The sequence below is a fragment of the Meleagris gallopavo genome, chromosome 1 (genome assembly GCF_000146605.3).
Source record: "Meleagris gallopavo isolate NT-WF06-2002-E0010 breed Aviagen turkey brand Nicholas breeding stock chromosome 1, Turkey_5.1, whole genome shotgun sequence".
In the NCBI taxonomy this organism is placed as follows: domain Eukaryota; kingdom Metazoa; phylum Chordata; class Aves; order Galliformes; family Phasianidae; genus Meleagris; species Meleagris gallopavo.
In genome coordinates this window covers 105,615,747-105,639,754 of record NC_015011.2, presented here as the reverse complement: position 1 = coordinate 105,639,754, position 24,008 = coordinate 105,615,747, and the positions used below count along the sequence as shown (strand labels likewise).

The window sequence follows — 24,008 nt, the reverse complement described above, 5'->3', positions numbered from 1 at the left end:
TTTTGCTGTAATGCACAGTGATAAATGAGGTGATATCAGGGTAATTCAATGTCTTAGGAAATGCACTCATAGCAACCAGTTCACCAACAAAAATCCTACATCACAGAATGTTAAAAATACCCCACATTCTTCACACAGCTGGATGCACAAGGAAGGTGTCAGGTCTGACTGTCACATCATTGTACCATTTGGTTTTGACCAAACATGCTTGAAGCACCCCTAATTTGTCTACCCTTTGAAAAACAGCCACCAAATTGCTTTGACAGTTGTTTAGAAACAAGCTTTTCATCCAAATGACACATGTGAAACATCTCCAAACTTGACAGTGCCCTAAAACATGGAGTTTACGATTGTCACATCCTCATTAGACGTCTCACTTAATAACCACATGGCCGTATGTAACTGACGACATCTGGGAAAGATACCACAGCAATGCAGACTGCAGGCAACCATACAGTGTAATAGAGATTGCCCAGATGCGTGACCCAGAGTATGTGCTGCTTTACTTATGGCAAGAGTAAAGAAGTAAATGCATTCTATCTACAAATCTGCCTGGAGCCAAAACCTGGGTTTTTTTGGCTTCAGACTGCAGAGACACAGGACCAGAGCCTCCTACAAAGCTTGGGACTTTGTTAGTCTGAGTTCTCCAAATTTTGGGTCATTTTGATTAGGACTGCAGAAGTCTGAAACAAATAGCTTGATGCACAATCAGCATGTTTTGAAATTCATCTGACAATTAGAGAAAACAAACACTCAACAACATGCAGACTAGTAGTTAAATCTGCAGGCTGTTATCAATTGTGATTATAATTGGTGAGGAACTTGTTCACAATATCTCTGTCCAGAAGTACTGCAACAAATGTATGTATTGTGCTCTGTTTTGTTTCTAAAGCAAGTGACAGGGATTTCAATGTGACTAAAATATGAAAGACACAACTACTTAGCTATAAGAAACTGGAACTGACACCAGCAGATATGAAAACAAGGGCTGCCAGTTCAGTATGAAAGTAGAAGTAAATCCACACTTTTACACCACAACATTAGGTGTACAGTGTGAAGAAAGCCACTTCCTCATTCCATAGGGCCCCATCCAACCTAGCCTTGAGCATCTCAGGGATGGGACACCACAGCTTCTTTGGGCAGCTGTGCCAAACAACTCACCACCCTCTGAGGAAAGAATTTCTTCCTAACATCTAGCTTAAATCTCCCCTCTTTTCATTTAAAGCCATTCCACCTTGTCCTATCACTGTTAGTCAGTCCCCCTCTTACTAATAAGCTCCCTTCAAGTACTCTTCCTAAAGCAGCCTATAAGTTACTTGCGTAAAGTACTTTAAGAAAAGGAATTTTTTCTGGCACATGCTGATGCCAAAGGAGAAAGTAGAGACTGAACAAAGCTGGACATCACTTCTTGAACACTTCGGAATTTTCTGGCTAAGAAAAAACAAAGGAAGATCAGGCATTTGGTATATCCCCACTCTCTGTTTCTGCAGTCCAAAGACCACATGGAGTCAACACTGATGCCACAAAGAACTTGGGACCAGCTAAGAGACTTTGCCAAGAGCCTCATTTTCAATAACAGCTTTGTGAATACATCTGTTGCAATAACTTCATAGAAATTCCCAAATCTGGAACTCAGCCAAGTTTTTCTGGGAGCGAGGTATCTATCAGGATGAATAACTGATGGCGTCACTTTGTTAGCCATATGACGAGTTTTGAGATTAGGAGTGATCAAGACATGTAGGAAGAATACTGGTGAGGTGATGGCTGGCTGAAGGGTACTTAGAAGGCTTTGGATTGTAGTTTTCATGAATAAACAAGTACTGCTCATCAAGAACTTGAAGGAATTAGATTCCTCAAGCTTTTAAGTGAAGACTGAATTGTATAATACAACAGCTTCAAACACCTTAAGTCTTCTTATTCCTGACAATATCTAGCCAAGGTTGAGTCTGTTTATGAAAAACCAAATAAGGTTTGAAACTTCATGTGTGATGTACATTATATATCGTCCCCTGTCATAAATGTCAGGTCTATTTCATTCTAGTAATCTGAAGATTTTATATGCTCAAATGCTGACAGATGTTGAGTGTCTGATGCTGCAAAATAATTTTTCCAAAAAGCAATGAAAGAAGGCCCTGTACAATCATTAATTATACACTAATTGTGCTTCATGACATCTGTTTTTCTCTCCTTCTGATTTACAATGAGTAGCTATGGAAACTGAGGGTGTATACCTCAGTACTTCACAAACAAGTAGGCAAAGGAATTTGTTGATTTCCTCAGGGTAGTTCTATTTTGCTTAGTCATTAGGAGCAATCTGACTACAAAATAATCACATTAATAATGGTGAAATGAACTTTTTTTAATTGCATTACAGAGCAAGTACTTCTGAAAAAATCTGCTAATAATGATTCATACATTAAAGGCAAAATTACTCAACCTCTTTAGTTGTTTATATTAAAAACTTCTATATTATACCCTTCATCAAAACTCCATAAGAATGTTTTGGATGTGGCATATTCACCTAGAATAATCAGTTCATCAAGAGAAGCTGTCAATGTGATCATAGAAGTTCACAGTGTTCACCAGATCATGAAGAGAAACACAGATTTGAGGCCCTACTCTACACACAGAAGGCAGATGGGGTTCCATGACTCTATGAAGAAGAAAATACTCCATATAACCCATTCATTTTCCCATGGACTAAGACTAATAACAGGGATGTCACTGTATGATGGACTGTGTCACCATCTCATCATTGTAGCTATATCCAGTAACCCTAGCTACCTGCCATGCTATTAGTTCCTCAGATTCAGCTTGTCTCAAGAGTCCACTGCTTTATAGTTGAGATGCTTGCCCAGTCCCTATACAGAAATGCTCCCAAGGACGATCTGGAATTGTCTCCCCATCTGCATTAAACCATTGCTAAGTTGTAAAGAGATGCTGCGTCTTAGTTATTCTTGCTGTGTTATGGAAAAGCATTTCACATAGGATTCAGCTAGATCATGAAGTTAGATCTTCAGTGAGAATTTAACACTTGCTTTGTTCCACATTGTCAGGGCAAGTCAGATAAACCTTTTCTTTATGAACGTCCTAATCTTATGAATATGTAAAATTCTGGAATACATTTTCAAAGGTCATCAGTGAGTTCAAAGATGAGCAGCATTACAAAAAAATGCTGACAACATTAGCAATAATATTTAGGATTATCAAATGTTTTGCTAGTAGTTCTTGAAAGATTTGCCCAACACTCATGCTTAGTTTAAAATGCAACCTTACATTTCCCTAAATAAAAGTTAGTTAAAAGCAACTGATGCACTGTTCCAAGAGTTTTACATATGTTGCTGTAATAAAATTTTCACATTCCTTTACAATGTGAAAGAGACCTATCAGGAGGAGGGTTACAGGCAAAATGGCTCTTTGATCTAAGTGAATTTTGTGGTTCATTAGACTTGTACCAGTTCTTTCACAAAAGTGAAGTTTCCTGTACCTACATATCAGATGTAACTATCAAGTCCTAATTCTATCACTTTTGCATATCTAACAGTATTTCAGTTACAAATGAAAACCTTTTCAAAGCAATACAAAATGCAAAACACAGTTCCAAGAAAATAGAATAGACAAAGTACAAAAAGCATTCACTTACCTAGAGTAGAGTTGCCAACAATAACTGCTATGGTCGCATTCTGAGGGTTAGGGAGTGCTTCTATATCAGCTAAACATGTCAAAATCTCAGTGTTCATTGGAGTCAAAGTCAGGACACTCAGGGCATTGTGGAGGCTGTTAGATCCTTGACTTTGCTGGGTAACATACCTGGACTTATCAATGAGAGAGTCATTTGTCATCCAGGTAATTTCTGGAGCTGGAGCCCATCCTAAGGCTTCACAAACAACTTCAACTGTTGTGTTCTCTTTAACTATTAAGGTGCTGTTTTTCATGAGTAAAGATCCATTAACTGTAGGAGGGAAAAGAGATTTTGTTCTTTCACAATATTTAGCCACATTGCCTTCCACCCAATAGTTTTAAATCTTACTTGCCAACCCAAATTAGCTATATATGGAGATGTGAATTTTAAAACAGCTGATTAACACTGACATAAGATATTCATGATATAAAGAAACAGATGTTGCATCTAAATTGGTAGGTTGTTCAGTATGCTTAAAGCACTACTCTTAGCTTTCAATATCTTTTCATTAAAAAGCAGGAAATTACACTTTTTAGGCATTATTTTTCTAGCTGAAGAACAACACAGTGAAATAATGTGTTTCTCCATAATCTTTAAGTATGGCTTCGGAAACCTTACCAAGAAACGTTTACATACAGGTGAGATATTCCCATCACATGAAACAACTCTGAAATGGACAGTGTCTGATCATTAGATACTGCTTTATTGGCCACACTCTGTAACTACTGATGCTTTGAAGAGAACAAAAAGGTCTCATATCAGTGACTTGATAATGCAGGAGCATTTTGGTTCTTTGGAAACAGTAGTTTGTGACAGCCATCACATTAAGAGTATCACCTTGTGCCTCAAAGACTTTACTTCTGCACATCATTAAATCAAACTCAAAAAGTGGGCTACAGATTGATTACTAAATCAGACAGCAGGAGGGAGATCTGTCCTAAAGATAGCAGAAGACTTAGGTACAAAGAAGTAGGGGAGTGAAGGTAATCCATAATGTTTCTAGGTAAAAGATCCATTTTGACTGACTGCTAGTGGGCCTGGTACAGACTTCTGGCACTTTAATGTAGTTCAGTATAGAATAAGAGATATAACAGGAAAAACAAGGGCAGTTCAAGCCTTTTTAATGGCACTTTGTGACTAAAACCTGCTTTGACTAAAATTAACACAAGCTCCTCTGTGGAGACAAATGATAGTAAATGAGAGCACATACTCCTTCACAGGGTAATTTGCACAATTAATCAGAGGATTTCTTTAAACGTGAGGTAATAAAATAGTTTTCTATAGGTGGCTATACACACCTTGCACAGAAAGAAAGGCAAAGCTGCTACCATCAAGCTTCTGGATGCTGCACTCAATTTTTCCAGAGTCATTTAGCTGAGTGTTGTGGACGATCAGCTCTGAGGTGAAACTTTGACTGTTGTTGTAACTATGAGAGGTGAAGCGATCTGACGTTTCAATAGGTCCATGAGAATTAATGACAGTGAGGACAGGATTTGCATTCAACAACCAAATGAGAATTGTCCATCCATTCGCCACTGTGCAATTAAACCGGGCTTCTGAACCAGCAAGGACTGTAGCATTAGCAGGGCCGTCCAGAATAGAATAACAAAAGCCAAGAGCTGGAAGGAAAAAGAAAACAACCTGTAAATATGAAAGTATTTCACAGTGAGAGTGATGAGGCACTGGAACAGGTTGCCCAGAGTTGTGGTGGAAGCTTCATTCCTCAAAATATTCAAAATATTCAAAATATTCAAAATATTCAAAATATTCAAAATGCTCTGAGCAACCTCATCTAGCTATGGATATCCCTGTTCATTACAGGGGAGTTGGACTAGATGGCCTCTTCAAAGGCCCCTTCCAACTCTAAGGATTCTATGATTTTATAATTATCACCAACAAAGACATCTGACTTAATTTTTACTGCCAGCAGTTGAAGGCTGAAAAACCACATCCTGGCTTACAAGGAGCACTAGGTTATTAAGCATTTTTTGGGAAAAGCTGGTGACAATTCTGAGCTGGCATTTCCCTCCTCTCTGACAGCCAATAGTACTTGATGCTTTCAGAAGTATTCTTACCTTGTTTTCTATAGTGTCTAGCAGTAGTAGATAACTTTTCCTTTGCAGAAGGAAAAGTTCCACTTCTAGAATACATGAGATATCTAGATTTTAAATGAACAAAGGAGTGTGTATCTAGTTTTCTTTCCACAACTGAGATTGTCACTGATTTTTTGCATCTTTCCATATACTTTCCCCTATTCATCTACCTCTTTCCTTATTTTTCTTGCAAGCACCTCATACATTACCCACTATTTCAAGTTTTCTGCTAACCAGAACTGCTTGACTTCATGAATTTTGCTCCTTAAAAATACGATGAAGCTTAGCTACTATTCTGAAGAACCAAAAGCTCACTTCTAATTGTGGCATTTTGTTTTCTTCTCCTTGTCTACAGGCTCAGGATCTCATGTTGCCCTCAGAGGAATCTGCCTGCAGCTGTTGCCCAGGCAGGTGGTAGATCTCATGTGCATGACAAGGCAGAAGCACTTGCTTCTCCTAAGCAGAAACTGAAGGACAAAGAGATCCTCTTTTCAATGCAGCAGCTGTGACTTTCATCCCAGAAATATTCAGTGGAAATGGGCAAATCTTAAAATATTCATCAGGGGGAGAACATTGTATTCCCTGAGGGACAAATCTTCAAACTTTAAAATACCCAGAAAAAAATCTGGGTTGTTCTTAGGGAATAGGACTCAATAGAATACTTTTGTGTGAAATTGGGAACCTGCTTCTCTGGGTCTTTGTTCTTTGGGAATCCCTATGGGTTTTGACTAGGTTCTATTGTGATAGGTGAACGTTTGGACTGGATGATCTGTAGGTCTTTTCCAACCTTGATGATTCTATGATTCTCCAGAACATGCTATGTCCATGCGCAATAGAAAAAAGGCAGAGCTACTACCAATGGCTTTCAAGGAGTAGATGACAAAATAGTCATCAAGTAATTCAGGTTGAAAGGGACCTCTGACAGTTCTCAGTCCAACCTCTTTCTCAAGGCAGGGTCATCTCCAAGGTTAGAACATGTTGCTCACAGCTTTATCCAGTCAGGTCTAGGAAAAAAACCTCTAAAGATGACAGAGACCACACAGTTTTTCCAAGCAAACTGCTTCACTGCATGCAGGCTGCTCTAAGGTCCCCCACAGCTCTCTCTTCCCCAAGCTAAACAGGCCTTGCTCTGTCAGCTGCTCCTCGCAGGGCAAGTGTTCCAGCCCGTGACCACCTCAATGGCCTCCTACTGAAGTCACTCAGGTTTAATTAATGTCTTTCTTGTAGAGCGGAACCCTAAATGTATACTGTCATCAGTTTTACTAAGGCACTGTCACTGCTTCAGTAAATTGTTGCCACCCACAGCCATGCTGTTTGCAGGTAAAGTGAAGTGGGGAAGGAAGATTCACATTGCAGGCTCCACTATCACTATGCATCACTTTTTGCTGAAGTCCAGCCAGTGAGACACTCCTCAGTGCCAAGTTTTATCACTTTCTGCCAAACATTCATCCTGAGAAAGCAGCAGTATTGCCAGTGTTATCCTAATGATTCAGGCTGTAGCTTTGCATAATTACAGCAATTAGATGCTATGGTCCATAGCAGTGTAATTAAAACTCCATGTCTGCAAATTCAGTCTAAGTGTACAATTATTTTCTAGGAGACAGAAAATATGAAATGACTGTTACTCCAGTGCTAATTGTGTTCAGGACAATGATGTAATTTTTACAGGTTTTGTTCAACTCAGGTTTGGTTCATTTTATGTAGTTTAATTATTAATGGATTCATTACAAATTACTGAAAAATTCATTTTTCATTTGGTCATTAGCTGGCATGAGAAGGGAAGTATATGCTATATTGTTTCACATGAAAGGGAGATTTAATACTTTCATAAACCTTACAGGAGCCCTATCTCAGTTACAACTTTACAAGCAGAACCTCTGTGCAGGGTCTCCTGACATATGGCCTGTAATCCCACTGTCCCTACATCAACACCATTTTCTAATTCCCAGCTACTGCTTAATCCCAGGTAGTTTATATCTATGCAGTTTTGTGCCAAGAATTGTTCTTTAATATAAATAGCTCCTCTCTTTCTTCAAACATATGCAGTGGGTAGACAGAGTACTTCCAGCCTTTGTTTTGCAGGTTTTTAAAAACCTAGCTGGATCTTTGTGTGCTTGACACTGAGTTCTCTCATGTTTATAAAAAAAACTTTACAGATATTTTCCACCTTCCTTATGTTACCTCTACCATTTTTCAGAGCATATCTGTGTATGACAATGAAACATTAAATAAAAAGCAAGCGTCACTTCTACTGATAGCCAATAAAGCCAGATAAGATATGATAAAGCATATTTTTGTTCAACTTAGTTGAACAACTTTTCCAGTAACATTTCCTCAAAGTTTCAGTCTTGTAAAGGTGAACTGAAATGCGTTAAAACAAGAAACACCTTGAAGACCAACTCAGCAATCCAATCTATAGGCATGCCGTAATACATTGCTTTATAAATCATAGGCTGGCCTGGATTGAAAAACACCTCAAAGATCACCTAGTTTCAACCTCCCTGCTGTGTGCAGGGTCGCCAACCACCAGTCCAGGCTGCCCAGAGCCACATCCAGCCTGGCCTTGAATGCCTGCAGGGATGGGGCATCCACAGCCTCCTTGGGCAACCTGTTCCAGTGCGTCATCACCCTCTGAGTGAAAAACTTCCTCCTAATATCTAACCTAAACCTCCCATCTCAGTTTAAAACCATTCTCCCTTGTTTTATCACTATCCACCCATATAACATTTAACACAATAAAGTGACTAAAAGCTCTCGTCTCTCCTCTCTTTGTCACTTCCTGAATGTTAGAGATTGTCCATGTGTCTGTGGATGGTATTATTTACAGAGCTACAAGTTTTCTAATGAATATGTACTGATGAAGTGCATTCCAGTGAGACCATTTGGTATATAATGTGTTCCTTTTCCCTGGTACTCAGCATCCAAGTGCCGTGATTTCTGTTCAAACAGATATTGCTGGCCTTGAGACGCTGTCCTGAGCCCAAACATATCTTTGAATTATTTTCCCCTCATACTGTAACCAGCCTTGACAATACTATTCCTTTTACAGCTATAGTGTCTATAACACATGGATGTGTTGAGATTTCTGATTTTCACACTTGGTGTGGATTTTTCCTAGTTGGCTTAGGCAGACAAAAACTGCTATCATGATGATGAACTCAGCTGACCACAAACTTCCTCAGAGTTAACACTAAAATGCATTTAGTTGCTCATGAAGGAGTGCAGTACTTATTCATACTGTTCCTCTTAATGCTAACTCTCATCTGTGCATTTGTGTTTTATTTCTTAGCTTGTGCAAACACTTTTCTCTCTTCAGGAGCATAGTGGTTTGCCACAGCTCTGAATAAATGATGTGACTTCTAGTACACTGATATGAGATCATGTCTGTGAGTTCCACCACAGGCTTGAAATCTATTGCTAAACATGAATAATTGGTGATCATTTGCTCTAACAGTACATAGCTAATATTGCTTTCATCTCATCAGGAGAATATAGTAGGTGTATAATGGTAGGTATGTGTTACCCTTTGATTTATCTAACATAATCATGTTTTATTTGTCCACAGGTATGGTGGAATCTACATCATCTTCCACCAGCCGGGACCTGCTGTGTGATAGACACTCTTTCACTGACTTCTGAGATCTAGAAAACATACCCAGAAGAGTTGGATAGTGATATTATGGTTGGCAAGAGGATCAAGGAATGGGAAATTGCTCAGCCTTGCCTCCATTTGGACCTAAGGAGTTTTATGAGCCTTCTTTACCAGTTGCCAAAATATTTTTGGTGATTATAAACTCACCTCTTTATCTTTTTGCCTAGTTCCTTTCTAATCTTGCAATAGCACACAGGGTCCCAAATCAATAATTGGTTCCATTGTTTGACCCATATACAAACACTGATAGTCACTTCTGTAAGGTCAAAGAGGACATTCACAACAGGAGCGAGAACTAAACTGAATTACCAGTGCTTTAAGCTGGTGTTCTTTGTTCTTTTATTGGGCTTTGTTTCTTACACTAGAAAGAAAAAAAACTGCTGGTTTCATTTACATAGCGCTTAAAAAATAACTTGCAGATGGTTGCTTTCAGCCAAATTAAAGCTTCAGGCTGGACTGCCATCACACTTTACAGGAATTATGTGTTCAGCGCTTAACAGCTGGTTTAACTTCTGCTTCCCCATATACAACCAGTAAGAAATTCCACACAAACGGCCTCACCGATGATTTCCCTCACCGAGGGAGGTTTCAGACTGCCTTCAGGATGCTGCATTACCGCTTGAACTTTGAAGAGCAGAGCTGAGTTGGGACACCTCCCCTGGGTCACATCATTATATGTTTATAAAGAAATCAACAAAGGTGAAAGTCTCCTTTATATGATAACTGTTCATAGTATTTCAGTTGCTTTGTCCTTCCCAACAGCACACAAATACACATCAACACCATTAGGAACTCTTTATTCCTTCCCCTGTCACACAGTTTCACTGTCACATCACCACGGGTTTTGAAAACACAGAATTGCCTCTTCAGTTCTCAGGGCCATAGCTGACACCTGCACTAAGGGAACTTCATTTTCCAAGGAACCACCTTTGCTTTTGTCCCTGGTATTTTTCCTTTCCCACCTGAAGTAACTCTATAGAATTGCTTTGTCATTCTGAAGGTTTCAGCAGTGTTTCAGGGCATTAACACGTGGTTACCTTTCTTTTTTCCCTCCCCTCCTCTGCTGACTTGCTTTTTCCTCCTTGTGTAAATGATCTATTTAGACGCAACACAGCTAAGGACAGGATGGATTCATCCTTTTGCCATAACTCTTTTTTCTCCATCATCACTATGATATTTCAAAAATATTCTCCTCCTCAGTACTGTTACCAACCTCCCAAAACTGTATTTTATCCTTCAATTTTTGTGCCATCTGTGTCCTTTCCTGCTTTGCTATTTATTTTTCTGCTCTTTTCCTTCCAGTTTGTTTAAAATTCCTTTTTCTTTCCTTCTTTAGTCCTGTGCTCATTGCACCTTGTTTTCTGCCTCCCTTACCTCACAGCTTTGCTCAGCTTTGCTCTGCAATAAATGGTTTTGAATTTAGTAAGATTTTTCTTCAGAGCATCTCAACTTTATTTCACAAACCAGCAGCCCTGAATCTGAGCTTTTTGAAAACCAAATTAAGTTGGAGCTTGTCAAAGCCTGCAGAGAAGGACAAGCTTATTTTCTGATTTAATAATACTCTAAAATGCTTATATATGACATTTCAGTCAAGCAACAGCGGTCTGCGGGTACTCAGTGACATTTTTCCCACCCACACAAAGTCCTGCACATCCCCCAGTTGCATCTTCTCATCTTTTGCCCGACGCTATTTGAAAGAGGCCTATTGCAACCTCTTCTATCTCTGCTGCCGGACCTCTCCTCCTCCTGTACTGTGGCATAAGGGTTCCCAGGCTGGCAGCACCTCAGAAGCACATGCAACACACTGGCAGCAAGGTGGGATCCCACACTATGTCAGCTCTGCAGTGCTATTGCTGCCAAAAGTGCACGGTGCCCACCCAGGGCACTCAAACTGCCACGCAGCTGTCTTGGCAGCCCACGTGCAGTGACACTTCTTCCAAGAATAGCACTTTTTTCTCTCCACAATACACTTTTTTTTGCCCACTATGGGCTGTGGCCCCTTGGCTGCATCACACAGTGTGAGTAACGCCTGCTGCCCCAACACAACTTGAAGCTGGGGCAGTAAAACATATTGCAATTGTACTTGACTAAAAGCATCAGTGAAATAAACATCCACTAAAACTCACAAAACTCCTGTTCTGAATGTGTAAGAAGACAATACAAGAAAGAAAACAAGTAAAATTGAGGCTTCCTTACTATAACATCTCAGTGTCTCAAAATATGAAACTTGAGGACCGCCTGAACCAACAATTGCACAAGCACCTGTATTATGTCTGCATATAGCTTTTTTTCCAGTCTGTTTATAATTTGGTATCCCCCATGCACAGTGACCATGAGTTTTACTATTTGATGACATCCTGTCAAGAAAAGCACACACTTTGCTTTGATTTACATCCACTTTCTGATAGAACTAGTAGCCACAAGTAAAATTTACTAAAACTCTAAATAGCCATTCCACTCTTCACCTCCATATAAATATTCTAAAATTTCTTTACTATTTTTTTATCCCTACAGGCAGAAAAAAAGTGTCAAAATCTTCTTCTCATTCCTCATATCACTTCTGCCACAATTAATAACTCAGACATAGCTTGTCCTCTTTGAAATGGAAGGGATAACTCAACATTCAGTATTTGAGACATAAGCCTGGTGTGGATTTATATAATGCCATCTCATTTCCCCAGTTGAAGACACTAAGTGCTGAAATTCCCTCTCTTTCTCAGAAACTTATTCTCTCCCAAAGATATCTACTCTTCATCTTCAGTTAAATGATGCTTAGCGCTGAATATTTTCTGCTTTTTATTACTGATTCACTTGGCATCGTGACATTTTCTGGCAAACCTTCGTAGTCTCTTCTTGCCTTTGGCTGTCCTAAGTAATTCCACACCACCTGCACAGTCTGCCACCTGACAGCTCACACTGCTCTTCATGAGTTGTTTAGCAGTTTGTTGAACACCACATATCCCTGTATAACTCTACTGGGAACAGCACTCTGCCCGATAAACTCACTGTTTTGCTGTTTTGTGTTTTCTTTTATTGGTTATTAAGCCAATATACCTTCCTTCTCATCCCACTGCAGATCATCCTTTCAGAGCCTCTTAGAACCACAACTAAATGACAATAAATAAATCAGCATCATCTCTGACACCCAACTAGTCACCTCATTGTCATTTTCGTTAAGGTTCTGCCTTCTATTCACTTTGAGACTCGGGCATGCAAAATGTAAATTGAAGGCAAACTAAAAAAGTGATAATTTATACATTATACTGGAAGCAAAATAAGCTCTTATTGAACTCTTTGTGGCTACACCCTCAAGAGCACATCTGAATAGACAGGGGGGTAAGGATGAGGTTAAGGAGTAGGTGCAGTGAAATGGGGAAATCCCTGCTCAGAAGCACTGAGAGGGCAGCCTCCTCCCCACCCCTCAACTGCTCATCCTGCATACTGAAGACAACTCTAAGCCATTAGATCATTCAGATTTGAAATGAAAACTTATCCATTTTAAACACTTTGAATAATTCCCTTGTGGGATCTACTCTTCAGCCTGATATTACTGGTAAATGCCATTTACATAGCTTTAAAATTAGCTCACACATTTTGTCCGTAGTGGCTCATCACGTAGTTTATGAACATGTCCTACCTGTGAACGAGGTAGCTAAGATGAAAGGAAGTAAAACGAACTTCTGGAACCTCTCCATTGGAGCATTCTCTCCTGGTCCCTAAGGCAGGAAGCTACAGCAGCCACTGAATGCTTGAGAAGAAGCTGAAGGACAGAACTTACGGAGAAACTTGGTAACGAGTTGCTGCTTTGCGTCCTGTGATTAAGCGTAACCTTACGTAACCTGTAACGCAAACAAAGAGTGATGATTAAATAAGGCAAGGGTTGAAGGAAAAGCAGTACCTTGTCTTAGAAAAACTGTCTGAAAAGAAGTAGCTGAGCTTTCAGCAAACAGGCTTTTCTTCACCAGAGAAAACTTCCCCTCCAGACCTTGCATCCTTCAGTCCATCTTGTCTATTTTAACACTACTGCTTCAGGATCGATTGGGTCAGGGGAGCCCTATCTGCACCATTAAAGTTAATCATGAGCAGCTGGGAAAAATAATTCTTTTAGCTGCCTGTAATCACATGCATACGGATGGTGCCCTGCCTGTGCCACTGGCAGCGTCCTGTCCGAGTAATGAGCTCTGTGCTCCATCTCTTGCTTGTCAGACAGACCCTCATGTGAGGCCCTTGCTAGTCTTTGGGGCTGCAGAGGAGTTGACTTGTATGTCAGGATCTGTTTTCCTCCAAGAAACAGATAAAAAGGACAGCCTTCAGGAGGGAAAATGGGAACGTGTCCCAGTGCATTGTTACATCCCCAAAAATGTTTCATTGCTTTTCCATGTATGTTAGCTCCAAATTAGGATTCCTATTCATAAATTCACAGGTGCAGCCTAGCACCAATATCACCACTGCAATCCTGCCCACCCCTAGCCACCTCACCCAGAGCCAGCCTGGGGAAATACCAAACCTCTTCCCAGGTACCAGCTGAGCACTATTTCTCTAAATCTGAGAGATTCTCTTATACTCCAAAATTAACCATAGAATCACAGAATTATTAAGGTTGGAAAAGACAACTGAGATGACCCAGTCCAACCACCAGCCCATCTTCACCATGCCACTGCCCACATCCACATGGCTCTTGAACACCTCCAGGGACAGTGACTCCAACACCTCCCTGGGCAGCCTGTGCCACTGCCTCACCACTCTTGCTGAGAAGAAATTTTTCCAAATATCCTAGCCCTTCCTTTCAGGTGGTTGTAGAGAGTGATAAGGTTTTCCCTGAGCCTCCTCTTCTCCAGACTAAAGAATCACATTCCCATCAGCATGATCACCTTTCCACAGTGGCAGAGATAGGGTACAGAGCTTGGGGTCAAAGCCATCACCTTAATTCTACATTTTCTGTTTTTCCATCTTTTGTGATTCACTTGTGTGAGATGATCTAGCAATTGGCAACCTTGCCTGCAGCAGGGCGGTTGGAACTTGATGATCTTTGAGGTCTCTTCCAACCCCAACCATTTTATGATTGCTCTCTTCCCTCTCAAAATACACAGGCTGATGTTGGATTGTGCTGCTCGGTTTACAAACTTCTCATTGGGAAATTTGATTTTTCCTTCATGAGACGGATGCAGCCCAAAGGCTGTGGTCTTATGGCGAGCCCTTATTTCTTGTCAGGAAAGTATTTTTGGTTTCAGAAGTGTTCTTTGTGGCCATGCATAAATATTAGTATCACCATACAAATACCCTGACTTTCCTGTGAGAAGTGTACTTTTTAATCACCCTCTTGTTTAAAGCACCAAGGGTCAAACCTCAGGAGGTCCTGGCCCAGCTGTTTTGCTAGACTCGAGCAAGCATCTGATTTCACCATTCTACATGACAACCCTACCTTAATTTCCAGCAGTACTTTTCTAAAAGCAGACATGGAAGAATAGCAAAGGGAGATCTGCAGCAGCACTTGGAGCAGGGAGGATTCTCACAGGAGGTGCTGGCATGCTGCCATGGGCTCCACATCACCAACAAAACCCTTGTTGTTCTCTAGCCAGGTGTGCTTGATTGTGGTGCCAAGCTATTATCCTGCAGCTCCACTCACCAATCGGTGTTTTGAACAGGAGGGATCTTGTCGAGCTGAGTGCAGCAGCTGTAATGTGATCAGCTGGCATTTTGCTCTGCTTTTCCCCATTTTTGCAAGCTTTTGATTTGCTTGACAAACTTAAAAGGGCAGCTGAGTCTGTGTGATGATTTCTCCATCCGTGTGTTGGGGGAGAGGGGTAGTTTGTAGGTTGATTTGGGCATGCCTGAGATATTCTGAAAGAGTTGTGTTTCCTTGGCTACATGCTCACTCGAAGCTCATGCAGGTAGCTGAGGGGAGGGCTGAAGAGCCTTCTGCTTTCCGTCTCTGCTTCAGCCTGTAGCACGCACATACACACCTGGTATCTGTCAGCATTAGCTTTATATACCGCCTTAACTGAAACTGTTTGAATGTAGCACCAGGAAGCAAACACAGACATCAGTAACATGTCCTTTTCCAGGAAGTTAACATCCCGGGAGGGATCTGCCGGTACAGAGAGCACCCCAGGACCCAACACATCCCTAAAGCAAGCAGACGTGGTTGTAATCTCACTCATAAACAAACAGTTGGCGTTGCTGGCTGTGTGGGACAGCTGCAGGCACTGCTCCCAGCCCCTGCTCTTGACCCAAGTCCAATTCTGTCTGCACCCGCACCTGATGAAGGGGACGATATCACACTAAATGCACGACAGCTAATGGCCTCCCAGCTGAAACAGGAGCCAGGGAGAGGAGGAAACACAGGGAGCTGAGCTGTGTTTCTCCCAGCACTCCCTCTGCCAGGCAACGCAGCTCTGCAGGATAGCAAGGATCGCCTCCCCTGGGTGCCTAAATGCTTTTTTCCACCCACTCTCTGTCACACACAAGCAGCACTCAGTTGGTGAGCCCTCACCTTCCCTCCTGGAAGAAGCCTTCCCCAGGCCCAGCTGCCGCCTCTCCCTGCTCCGTGCCGTGGGGTGAAACGCCCGTGTGATCCCGTGATTGCGTGGCTGGGCTTTGGTGTGACATTGTCCCCACAGTAGATAAGGTGAGGGCTGCGTCTTCCCTCATGCCCGCCCCGATATGCATATTGTGGTGTTAATATTTAACCAGTCCTGAAGGAGGAAGCACATAATGCTGATGACGGGCCGGTGGCAGCGAGTTACGTGCTCTCCCGACCTGAAAAGCTGGATTGGCAACGACACCTGATGTCCCAGCAGAGGGCTGCTGCTGTGCCGTCTGTACAGGTTGTAATAACATTTATTTATCATATTCTGTAGCCACGAGGTTGTGTGTTAGTGTCAGAACACACCCATCTGTCGCAGTACTGCAGGCAACACGGTGGGGAGCAGAAGCACCCAACAGGACTCCCATGGGCCTGAGAGAGCTGAGGGGCCCCACACCAGCTGTGCCCTTGTTGATGTTCCCCAGAGCCAGGGGCAGAAAGGCCATCACAGCTCCTGAAGAGCCAGTGCCTATCCAGGGGTTCTGGTCTGGGAGATGGGGCTGGTGGTATGGCAGGTGACAACGCCACAACATGGTGCCAAGAGGACTGGTGCAGAAGTTGGGCAAGGGACACTTATGAGACAGCCTGCAGCATGCTACGGTAGGGAATGATGGTCCCAGAAGCTGAGATGGGCACTTGAGCCATGGGGGAATCCAGGCAGTTGCCGAAGGAGGGTCAGGCCTGGTGGTACCGTCAGGGCACTGACAAAATGGACCCCATGCAAGTTTCATAGAATCACAGAATATCCTGAGTTGGAAGGCACCCACAAGGATCTCTGATTCTGAATTTTGTTTTTCTTTGCAGTATTAAATCACACTTTTTTCTGGCACATCCATTCTGAAATATTTTGTTTTCTTTGTGGGGTTATATCAAACCTTTTTCTGAAACATCTATATATAGTCACTTATGGTCACCAAAGCTGCAGTGCAGTCTTATGAGAGATGCTCTTGCTATTACTACAGCTTCCCTTCCTCTTAGACCTTGACTGCATCCTCCAGGCCAGTAAGTTGAGCTGATGTGCCATATCAGGAAGTATTGCTAATGAGTCCATCTGCCAGGAAGCCTAAATCATAAAGAAGGGACATATGATTTTCCTGAACTATATATTCCACTAGTCATAGTAACATTTCTAGCCAGTAAAAAATAATGCCAAACTGACAGAAGATTCAATTTAGCAAAGGGAAAGGAAACATTCTGTTTGGTGAATTTTGAACGATTTCCAAAACTACATTTCAGAAACTTTACTAAAAGTAATATCAGCCTGACTAGTTAAAGCAACAAGAAAACAATCAGACTTCCTATAATTTCCCAAGCAATTACATTTTTTCATTTTACTTCTTTGCTTTTCCATATATCTCTTTTTTAAAAATCTAAAATGTCACACTCGTGTTCAGATGAGTGTCTGAACACTTTCATCCCCACTTTCAAAATTGTACTCTTGGATAACTTCTATGAATATTTTGATATATTATATCAAATTCCTCTATTCCTCTATTATATAATAGAAGAAGGAAGAAGAAAGCATCTAATAAGTGGATTCCATCCCAGGTCACCCAAATGGGAAAAGTGGATAAAATGGATTGACTGGATTTTGGTTTGGATTAATAAAGATAATTCTTGGTAAAAAGCTTCAGAAAGAATAATAGCTGCATTTAGAACTTGTACAAAACCATAATTTGGCACTAGAGAGAAGAGATAGGCTTTGTCATCTTTGTAATTGCTCTTTGGGTAGATTTAAGCTGCTAATAGATCACCCATTAGCCTCTTCTGTACCAGACTAAAGCCTGCTCTTTTAGCATCTCCTCACTAGTGCTGTGCTCTACAGCCTTGGCCACTTGATCTCCTGCCCCTGGACCTGTGTAGGTTCTCCACAACCTATCTGAACTAAGGGGCACAAAACTACACAGAGGTTTCCAGATGTGCATAGTAGAGGAGCATAACAGTTTCTTTGAACGTGCTGGAAACTGACTCTGAACATGATCTAGTACATGGTTTGCCATATTTGCAATGAGAGGGTATTGTTGGCTTGTATTCACCCTGGTATTCATTTCCCCCAGGTCTCCAGCAAGTTTCCTACCCACTGTCACTTAGGTGATATAACTGCAGCCTATACCTCAAGGCTGGAGCAGATTTTGGTGCTTCACCACTTTGGATTTCATGATGTTTTTGTCTTGGCTCAATCCTCAAGCTTATTAGGGTCCCTCAGATGGCATGTTGCTGCATCTGTGCCACAACTTTTGCTGCAACATTTAATCACAGGCTGATCAGCTGTCTCATCACCACACTGCAATCTGTGATATTCTGTAGATTGGCCATATCCTTAAGCATGTACATATATAAAGATGCGTACAACACCCATTATGATTTTCACAAACTAGTGAAAACATTGAAAGAAGTAGAAATTTGGCAAATAATGATTTCAAAAACCCAAGTGGTCCTGAGGTCTACAAACTGCATTAGCTAATACAACATAGGGTCCTTAGAATCCCTACTGTAACACTGAAGTGCTCTGCAGGCCTAAAGATGGTTTGACACTGATGTTTCTTTGAGAGAGAACAAGGCTGTGGACCTCAGAAAAGCACTACATCATCCCTAAGTCTTGGAAGGAATTTTCAAACATAGCATTTTCCTATGTCCTTTTTTTAGTTGGAGAGTTTGTAACTGATTTGGCTTCAGAAAACAGACCAAAAGGAGCAAATTCTGTTTTGCTGCACTCTGGCTCATTTTTGACAGGAGGTGAACATTGATTCCCAGATTATGAATACTTTAAATGTTGGCACCTACCAGACAATGTGTCTGAGCACCTAAAGTTGTCTGGGTTACACTAGCACCAAGCAGATGCTTGAGCATACATCTCCATTGAGGTCTATCATTCTCAAACAAGGCAGACTGTTGGAGGCAACACATATAAATCTGTATTCTTACACAGAATCCGAGTTGATCTGAACTTACATGAGCATCAGTGCCACTAGGACCCACACAGAGGAGGTGAAGATACATTGGCAGTCATTTTGGAAGAGATGTAGTATAAGGAATGAAAGAAATAGCGCTTGGAGGACTTGGAGCATTGCGAGATTTCTCAAAATAGGGTCAGCTGCCACATGCTGCGTACACTGCTGGTCTGGGAGGAGTTTTTTGCATCCAAAGGCCCAGTTGATGCTCCTCCTCAGTGAGGAGCTCACCTGGAAGGTTGGGATTCCGCAGGTTAAAGTGGTCTTAAAATTCACATTTCCCACCTTATGAGAAACTAACCTGACTACAACTGCCCAGAACAGACCAGCAGCATACTCAAGGCAAGCAGAATCCCAGGTTCACAGTTTCACTGGGTCACCTCTACCTATACAAGAGATAAGACTCCATATAAAGGATTCCATTCAGTACATTACTGCTTTTGCTGTTTCCTCATGTAGCATGCTGGCCCCAATTGCAGGCATTTCTTTCCCGCCTCCTCAGTGTAAAGAATATTAGTTGAAGCCCACAGTAGTGGCCTAGAGCATCCACAATGTGCATGTCTCATTCTGGATCGAACACAAGTGGGAGTTGTCAGGGAAGCACCTGTCACCTCTACCCACACACTGCTGGCTTGGACTCATCAGCTGAAATCCTCTTGGGTGCATCTGCTGCACAGTGACTGGATTCAAATGTCCTTTGTTTTTCCCAGGGCTGCTTAGGCAACCAACACATGTATTAATATTTTATTATTTATTTCTCACTGACCTTGTTAGTTCTTTCTTCACTTTGACTTTTATAATGAACCACAGAATCGTGATGAATGCTGTCATTGGCATTGGTTAGGATGTGTGTGGGATAAGACATAACACAGCGTGGTAAAAGGTACAAATCCCCAGCCACCGAGAACAGTGTGCATGTACAAGACTACCCATGCTCATGAATATTTGAAGGATCATGTCCTAAGTTTGCTAGCCTGTTGCAAATGGAAAATCATTTTGTGAATCATCAGCCTGTGTACCATGCAGATTCCTACCTCCCACTCTAGTTTCTCTAGACATCTTTTTCCAATTCTCCCTTTTTCATTTGCCTTTGAGTGGGAGGATTTTTGCCCATTTTCTTCCAACTCTTCCGAAGTCATTTTGTACACCATGTCATTTCTTCTGCAGCTACTCAAATGTGTAAGCTGCTGGAGCAATCCTCCAAAATTTTTTGTTCTCGGTTGCGTTAGTCTGAAACATATGTCTATACAACCTGCTGTGCCAACCCACGCTTTGAGCAAAATGGACTTTTAAAGAGATGCTTATTGAAGGCTTCTCTCATTGCCACTGTGGCCATAAGCATTTTTGTTTATTCCTCACAGGAGAATTGGACAAATTGCCATGATGAAAACTGAAAAGCATTTAGACATTTTCATTTGTAAGTACTTTTAACAAGCAAGAGTACTGCAGAGGAAATCACCAGTCCATGCACTTCCAGGCTGTACTTTAGCTTACTTAGTTGAGTCAAAGAAAGTATGATCAGAAACATTGAAATAAGGAAGAAGCACTTAGAGATACAACACCAAAGCTAATTTGAGATCAGTGCTAGAAACGAGAATAAAATTTTTCATTTTCCCACGAAAATTGGCTTGAAAAGTGTTTCGAACATTAGAAAGATTTTTAGAAATAGCTGCACATTAAGAAACAAATGTCCTTTCCTCAAATGGAGAATAGTGTAAGAGCTGAAACCTTTAGAAAAGGCTGAGGTAGGAGACAAGCTGACCTACAGACTGAATTAGCTGTCTCTTATCTACATGAGTATGTGACCCTTCTCTTTAGTAGCATATCAGGCCACGGAGATGCTAAGTTTGGCTGTTTTAAATCTGCCTCATTTTTGTTTCTTTCTCTACACTCTTATTCCTTTTCTCTAGTGTTTTTCAAAATACTTGACCATCTGAAAGGTATGCTTCTCATTCACAGCAGTTTTACATTAGTGTTTGTTAACTATAGTGACCAAATTGAGGTTTTGATTCACTATTTTCCTTAATTAGAACTCAAATGCACTGGAGGAAAACTCCAGAAGCAACAGGACCACATCATTTCCTCTGTGTATTACTTATATGACTGTTGTTCTCCAGCACTTTCCTGCCAAGTCTCCTGAACTACTCCTTGCTTCCCCTTCAGCAGGTGCATTCCTTCTCTCCCGTACTGAAATCTGCGATGAGTTGCAGCTGGTAACATGAAAATGTCTTAATTCAGGAAATGTAGTTGAAAACATTCAGCATGGAATGCAGGCAACAATAAGTAAGTAAGTAAGTTTCATTTCACAGAATGAAAGAAGATGCAGCTTTGGTGCTGATAGGAGGAGTGTAAATCTGAGAAGGAAATTTTTAGTGCACTCTAATAGATCAGTTCTCCTAGCAACATTTACTTCAGCTTTAGAAATGCCTTGTCTCTGATCCAAATTGTTAGCTTAATTGCTCTGATTATCATTCAGTCTGTTCTAAGGGACTTTTTAATGCATGATAGCATGCCAAGAAAATGTAAGCATAATTTTGTACACTTACTATACTCACTATTACATTTTTCATTATTGCTTTTCATTATTGCTTAGGGTCATGATTTCAGATTGCCTCCCTATGGAAAACCAGACTCTTCGAGGAGATTAGGTAAAGTGCAGCTCTATCCAGAGCTGCCTTAGCCCTGGTGCTCTTGATACTTATTAATCAGTGATATGTAGCTTGAGTGGTGCACAAACCTCTTCTGCAATACGCATGAACAAGTGCTTAGCCCAAGGCTCCAAATCCCACAAGACATCCCACAGTTAATGCCAGGAAAACTACCAGGGAAGTATGAAGTTATACCCTTTCTCTTTCTTTTCTGATAATTTTACAAGGTTGCCAGTTGTAAGAAACGTTAACGCTTACACTTCTGAAAATAGAATATTAATGAATATTCCCTAAGTGACCTACAGGCGTGATCCAAACTGACACTGTAATGATGAGAGAGTAGATTATCACCATAAAAGTCAGCACTACACTGGAAGAGCTGTGTCTTGTTTGCATTTTCATGAAATACAGCCTTATGACTGACATCAAATTGCTCCCTTTGGGCAATCACTTAAGATCACAAAGAAAAAAAGGACGGATATTTTATTTTCTTTGAAATGCATGTCTTTTATGTGCTGTATCTGGGTACAGTATCTGTGACTGAAAGCTGCTCTTTTGCAGTAAGAGAACATAAATCCCTGGCAGAGATATTTCCATACATTCAGCTTCTCTTAATGTTTTGTTCACTGCCATATTTTGGATTTCTCTTACCTGCAGTAAAATTTATTATGACATCAAACACTAATTTTCAACATTCATATGCAAAACAAGATCCCCCAGAAGGTCAGGAAACCTGTGAGTGCTGAAAGACTTCAAGAATATGGTAAAGATTTACATATTTTAGGCTGAAATTTCCAATCTCTCTTCTCCCATACCCCATATATGATTTTCTTCAGCAAAGTTGAAGAAGGCAATACCACTCTGTTACAGTGGTCTCTGGCAGGAATCATCCTCCCCCTCAAGCTGTACCTTGTCGTAGTTTCATGGTTTTTCATCTGTATTCCACATCAGTGTTCCATTCCATGACATACCTGCAAAGCATAAGGGGTCAAGACCTTCAAAATCACAGAATCATTTGAGTTGGAAGGGACCCTTAAGTGCCATCTAGTTCAACTCCCCTGCAACGAACAGGGACACCTATAGGTATATCAGGCTCAGAGGCCCATCCAGCCTTGAGTGTCTCCAGGGATGGGGCTTCCACCACCTCTCTGGGCAGCCTGTGCCAGTGTTTCACTATTGAGAGACCAGGAGAGCGCAGCCTTTGGTGCTTTCACACACCCTCACCCCAGCACAAAGCTCTCTCCACCAGCACCAAGTTCTACTCCTTAGCTGTCTCCTCACCCCAGCAGGAGCAAGCTGCACTGCTCACACGCACAGCAGCTCACTCCTACTCCTGCCTCCAGGCTCTGTTCCTTCTTTAATTCCCTCATTGCACCTTTGTTAACAGAAGCACATGTAAAACCTTCAGGTCCCTTTATGCATCAGAGTCAAACATTTACTTACAATCACTGTTGCAGCAATAACGATTAAATTAAACATGAAGGAAATGTAGCTGCCTGGAAGATCTACAAGCTGGAGGTGTAAATCACACCACATAACTAATTTATGACATTCTGCGCCTACAGCTGTACACCAACGGTTTTTAAGTGTAAGGGTGGCTCTGATTTCTAAGTGCTTTTGGCAACAGAAGAATAGGAAGCAGATTACATGTGCCTCTCACCCTGCACCCAAAGCCATATATTAAACAAGGTCAGGATGGATCAGCAGCCAGGTGCAAGGGATATCAGAAAATGGTTCAGTTGCAGAGATCCAGAGATGGGACTTGGATTTTTTTCCACATAAATAATGGACTTTTGAGTTTGTGAAACGTGAGGCAAAATGATCTCTCAATCAAAGAAACTGTCTAATTATATTTTCCAGTGAAAATATACTTGAACAAACTTTTTTAAAGGATAGCCTTGTACTCCTATCTTATCAGACTTTGAAAAAAATATGTTTTCTCAGCCAGAATCTGTGCAAAATACAGGCCTGTTTTCTGGGATTGAATGCCATATGCCTTGCATACACATGTCTTTGTTATGGTTTTAATAATCGTGAAGTTGACACTCTTGTCATTTGGAAAACAAAAATCTGTCTTCAAATCACTGCCTGCTTATAAGGTTTTGTTTGCAGATGCCTTTGACTTTGAGGTGTACCCTGTGTAGATCCTTAATGACAAGACAGTTGTGTGGCAGGACTGCATGCTTAATTCTTGGGAAAGCACTCCCATTCTCAGTCACTTTGTCTTTCATGGGAGTTTTGTGCTTGCCTTAGGAAAAAGAACCAACAACTCCTATTTTAGGAAGTACAAAATAAGTATTTTAGGGAAAAGGAGAAAATCCTTTGTGACTGAAAAAAGAATAAACCTGCTAACTTAATTACGTACCAAAATGATAATACATTCACAGCAAAAAAAA

The 24,008-nt window shown here is 41.2% G+C and overlaps 1 protein-coding gene and 1 long non-coding RNA gene across 5 annotated transcripts in view; one reads left to right on the top strand and one right to left on the bottom strand.

Moving 5' to 3' along the window:
- The window catches only part of IGSF5 (immunoglobulin superfamily member 5), a 34,746-nt gene extending 18,697 nt beyond the window's left edge, over positions 1-16,049 (bottom strand). Inside the window, exons 1-4 of one of the 4 annotated variants that reach the window (XM_019620952.2) lie at positions 15,921-16,049; positions 13,065-13,266; positions 4,981-5,301; positions 3,644-3,952 (exon numbers count right to left, since the gene is read on the bottom strand). In XM_019620952.2, coding sequence (XP_019476497.1) covers positions 3,644-3,952; positions 4,981-5,301; positions 13,065-13,122 — 688 coding nt within the window. In that variant the 5' untranslated portion in view covers positions 13,123-13,266; positions 15,921-16,049. The remainder of the gene's footprint in view (positions 1-3,643; positions 3,953-4,980; positions 5,302-13,064; positions 13,267-15,920) is intronic. The other 3 variants (XM_019620951.2, XM_010723814.3, XM_010723801.3) reach the window with 3 other exon arrangements.
- A 94-nt stretch (positions 16,050-16,143) lies between these two features.
- LOC104914373 overlaps positions 16,144-24,008 on the top strand; it is a 13,899-nt gene continuing 6,034 nt past the window's right edge. The window contains exons 1-2 of the long non-coding RNA XR_795991.3: positions 16,144-16,254; positions 21,128-21,247. This is a non-coding gene — a long non-coding RNA (uncharacterized LOC104914373). The remainder of the gene's footprint in view (positions 16,255-21,127; positions 21,248-24,008) is intronic.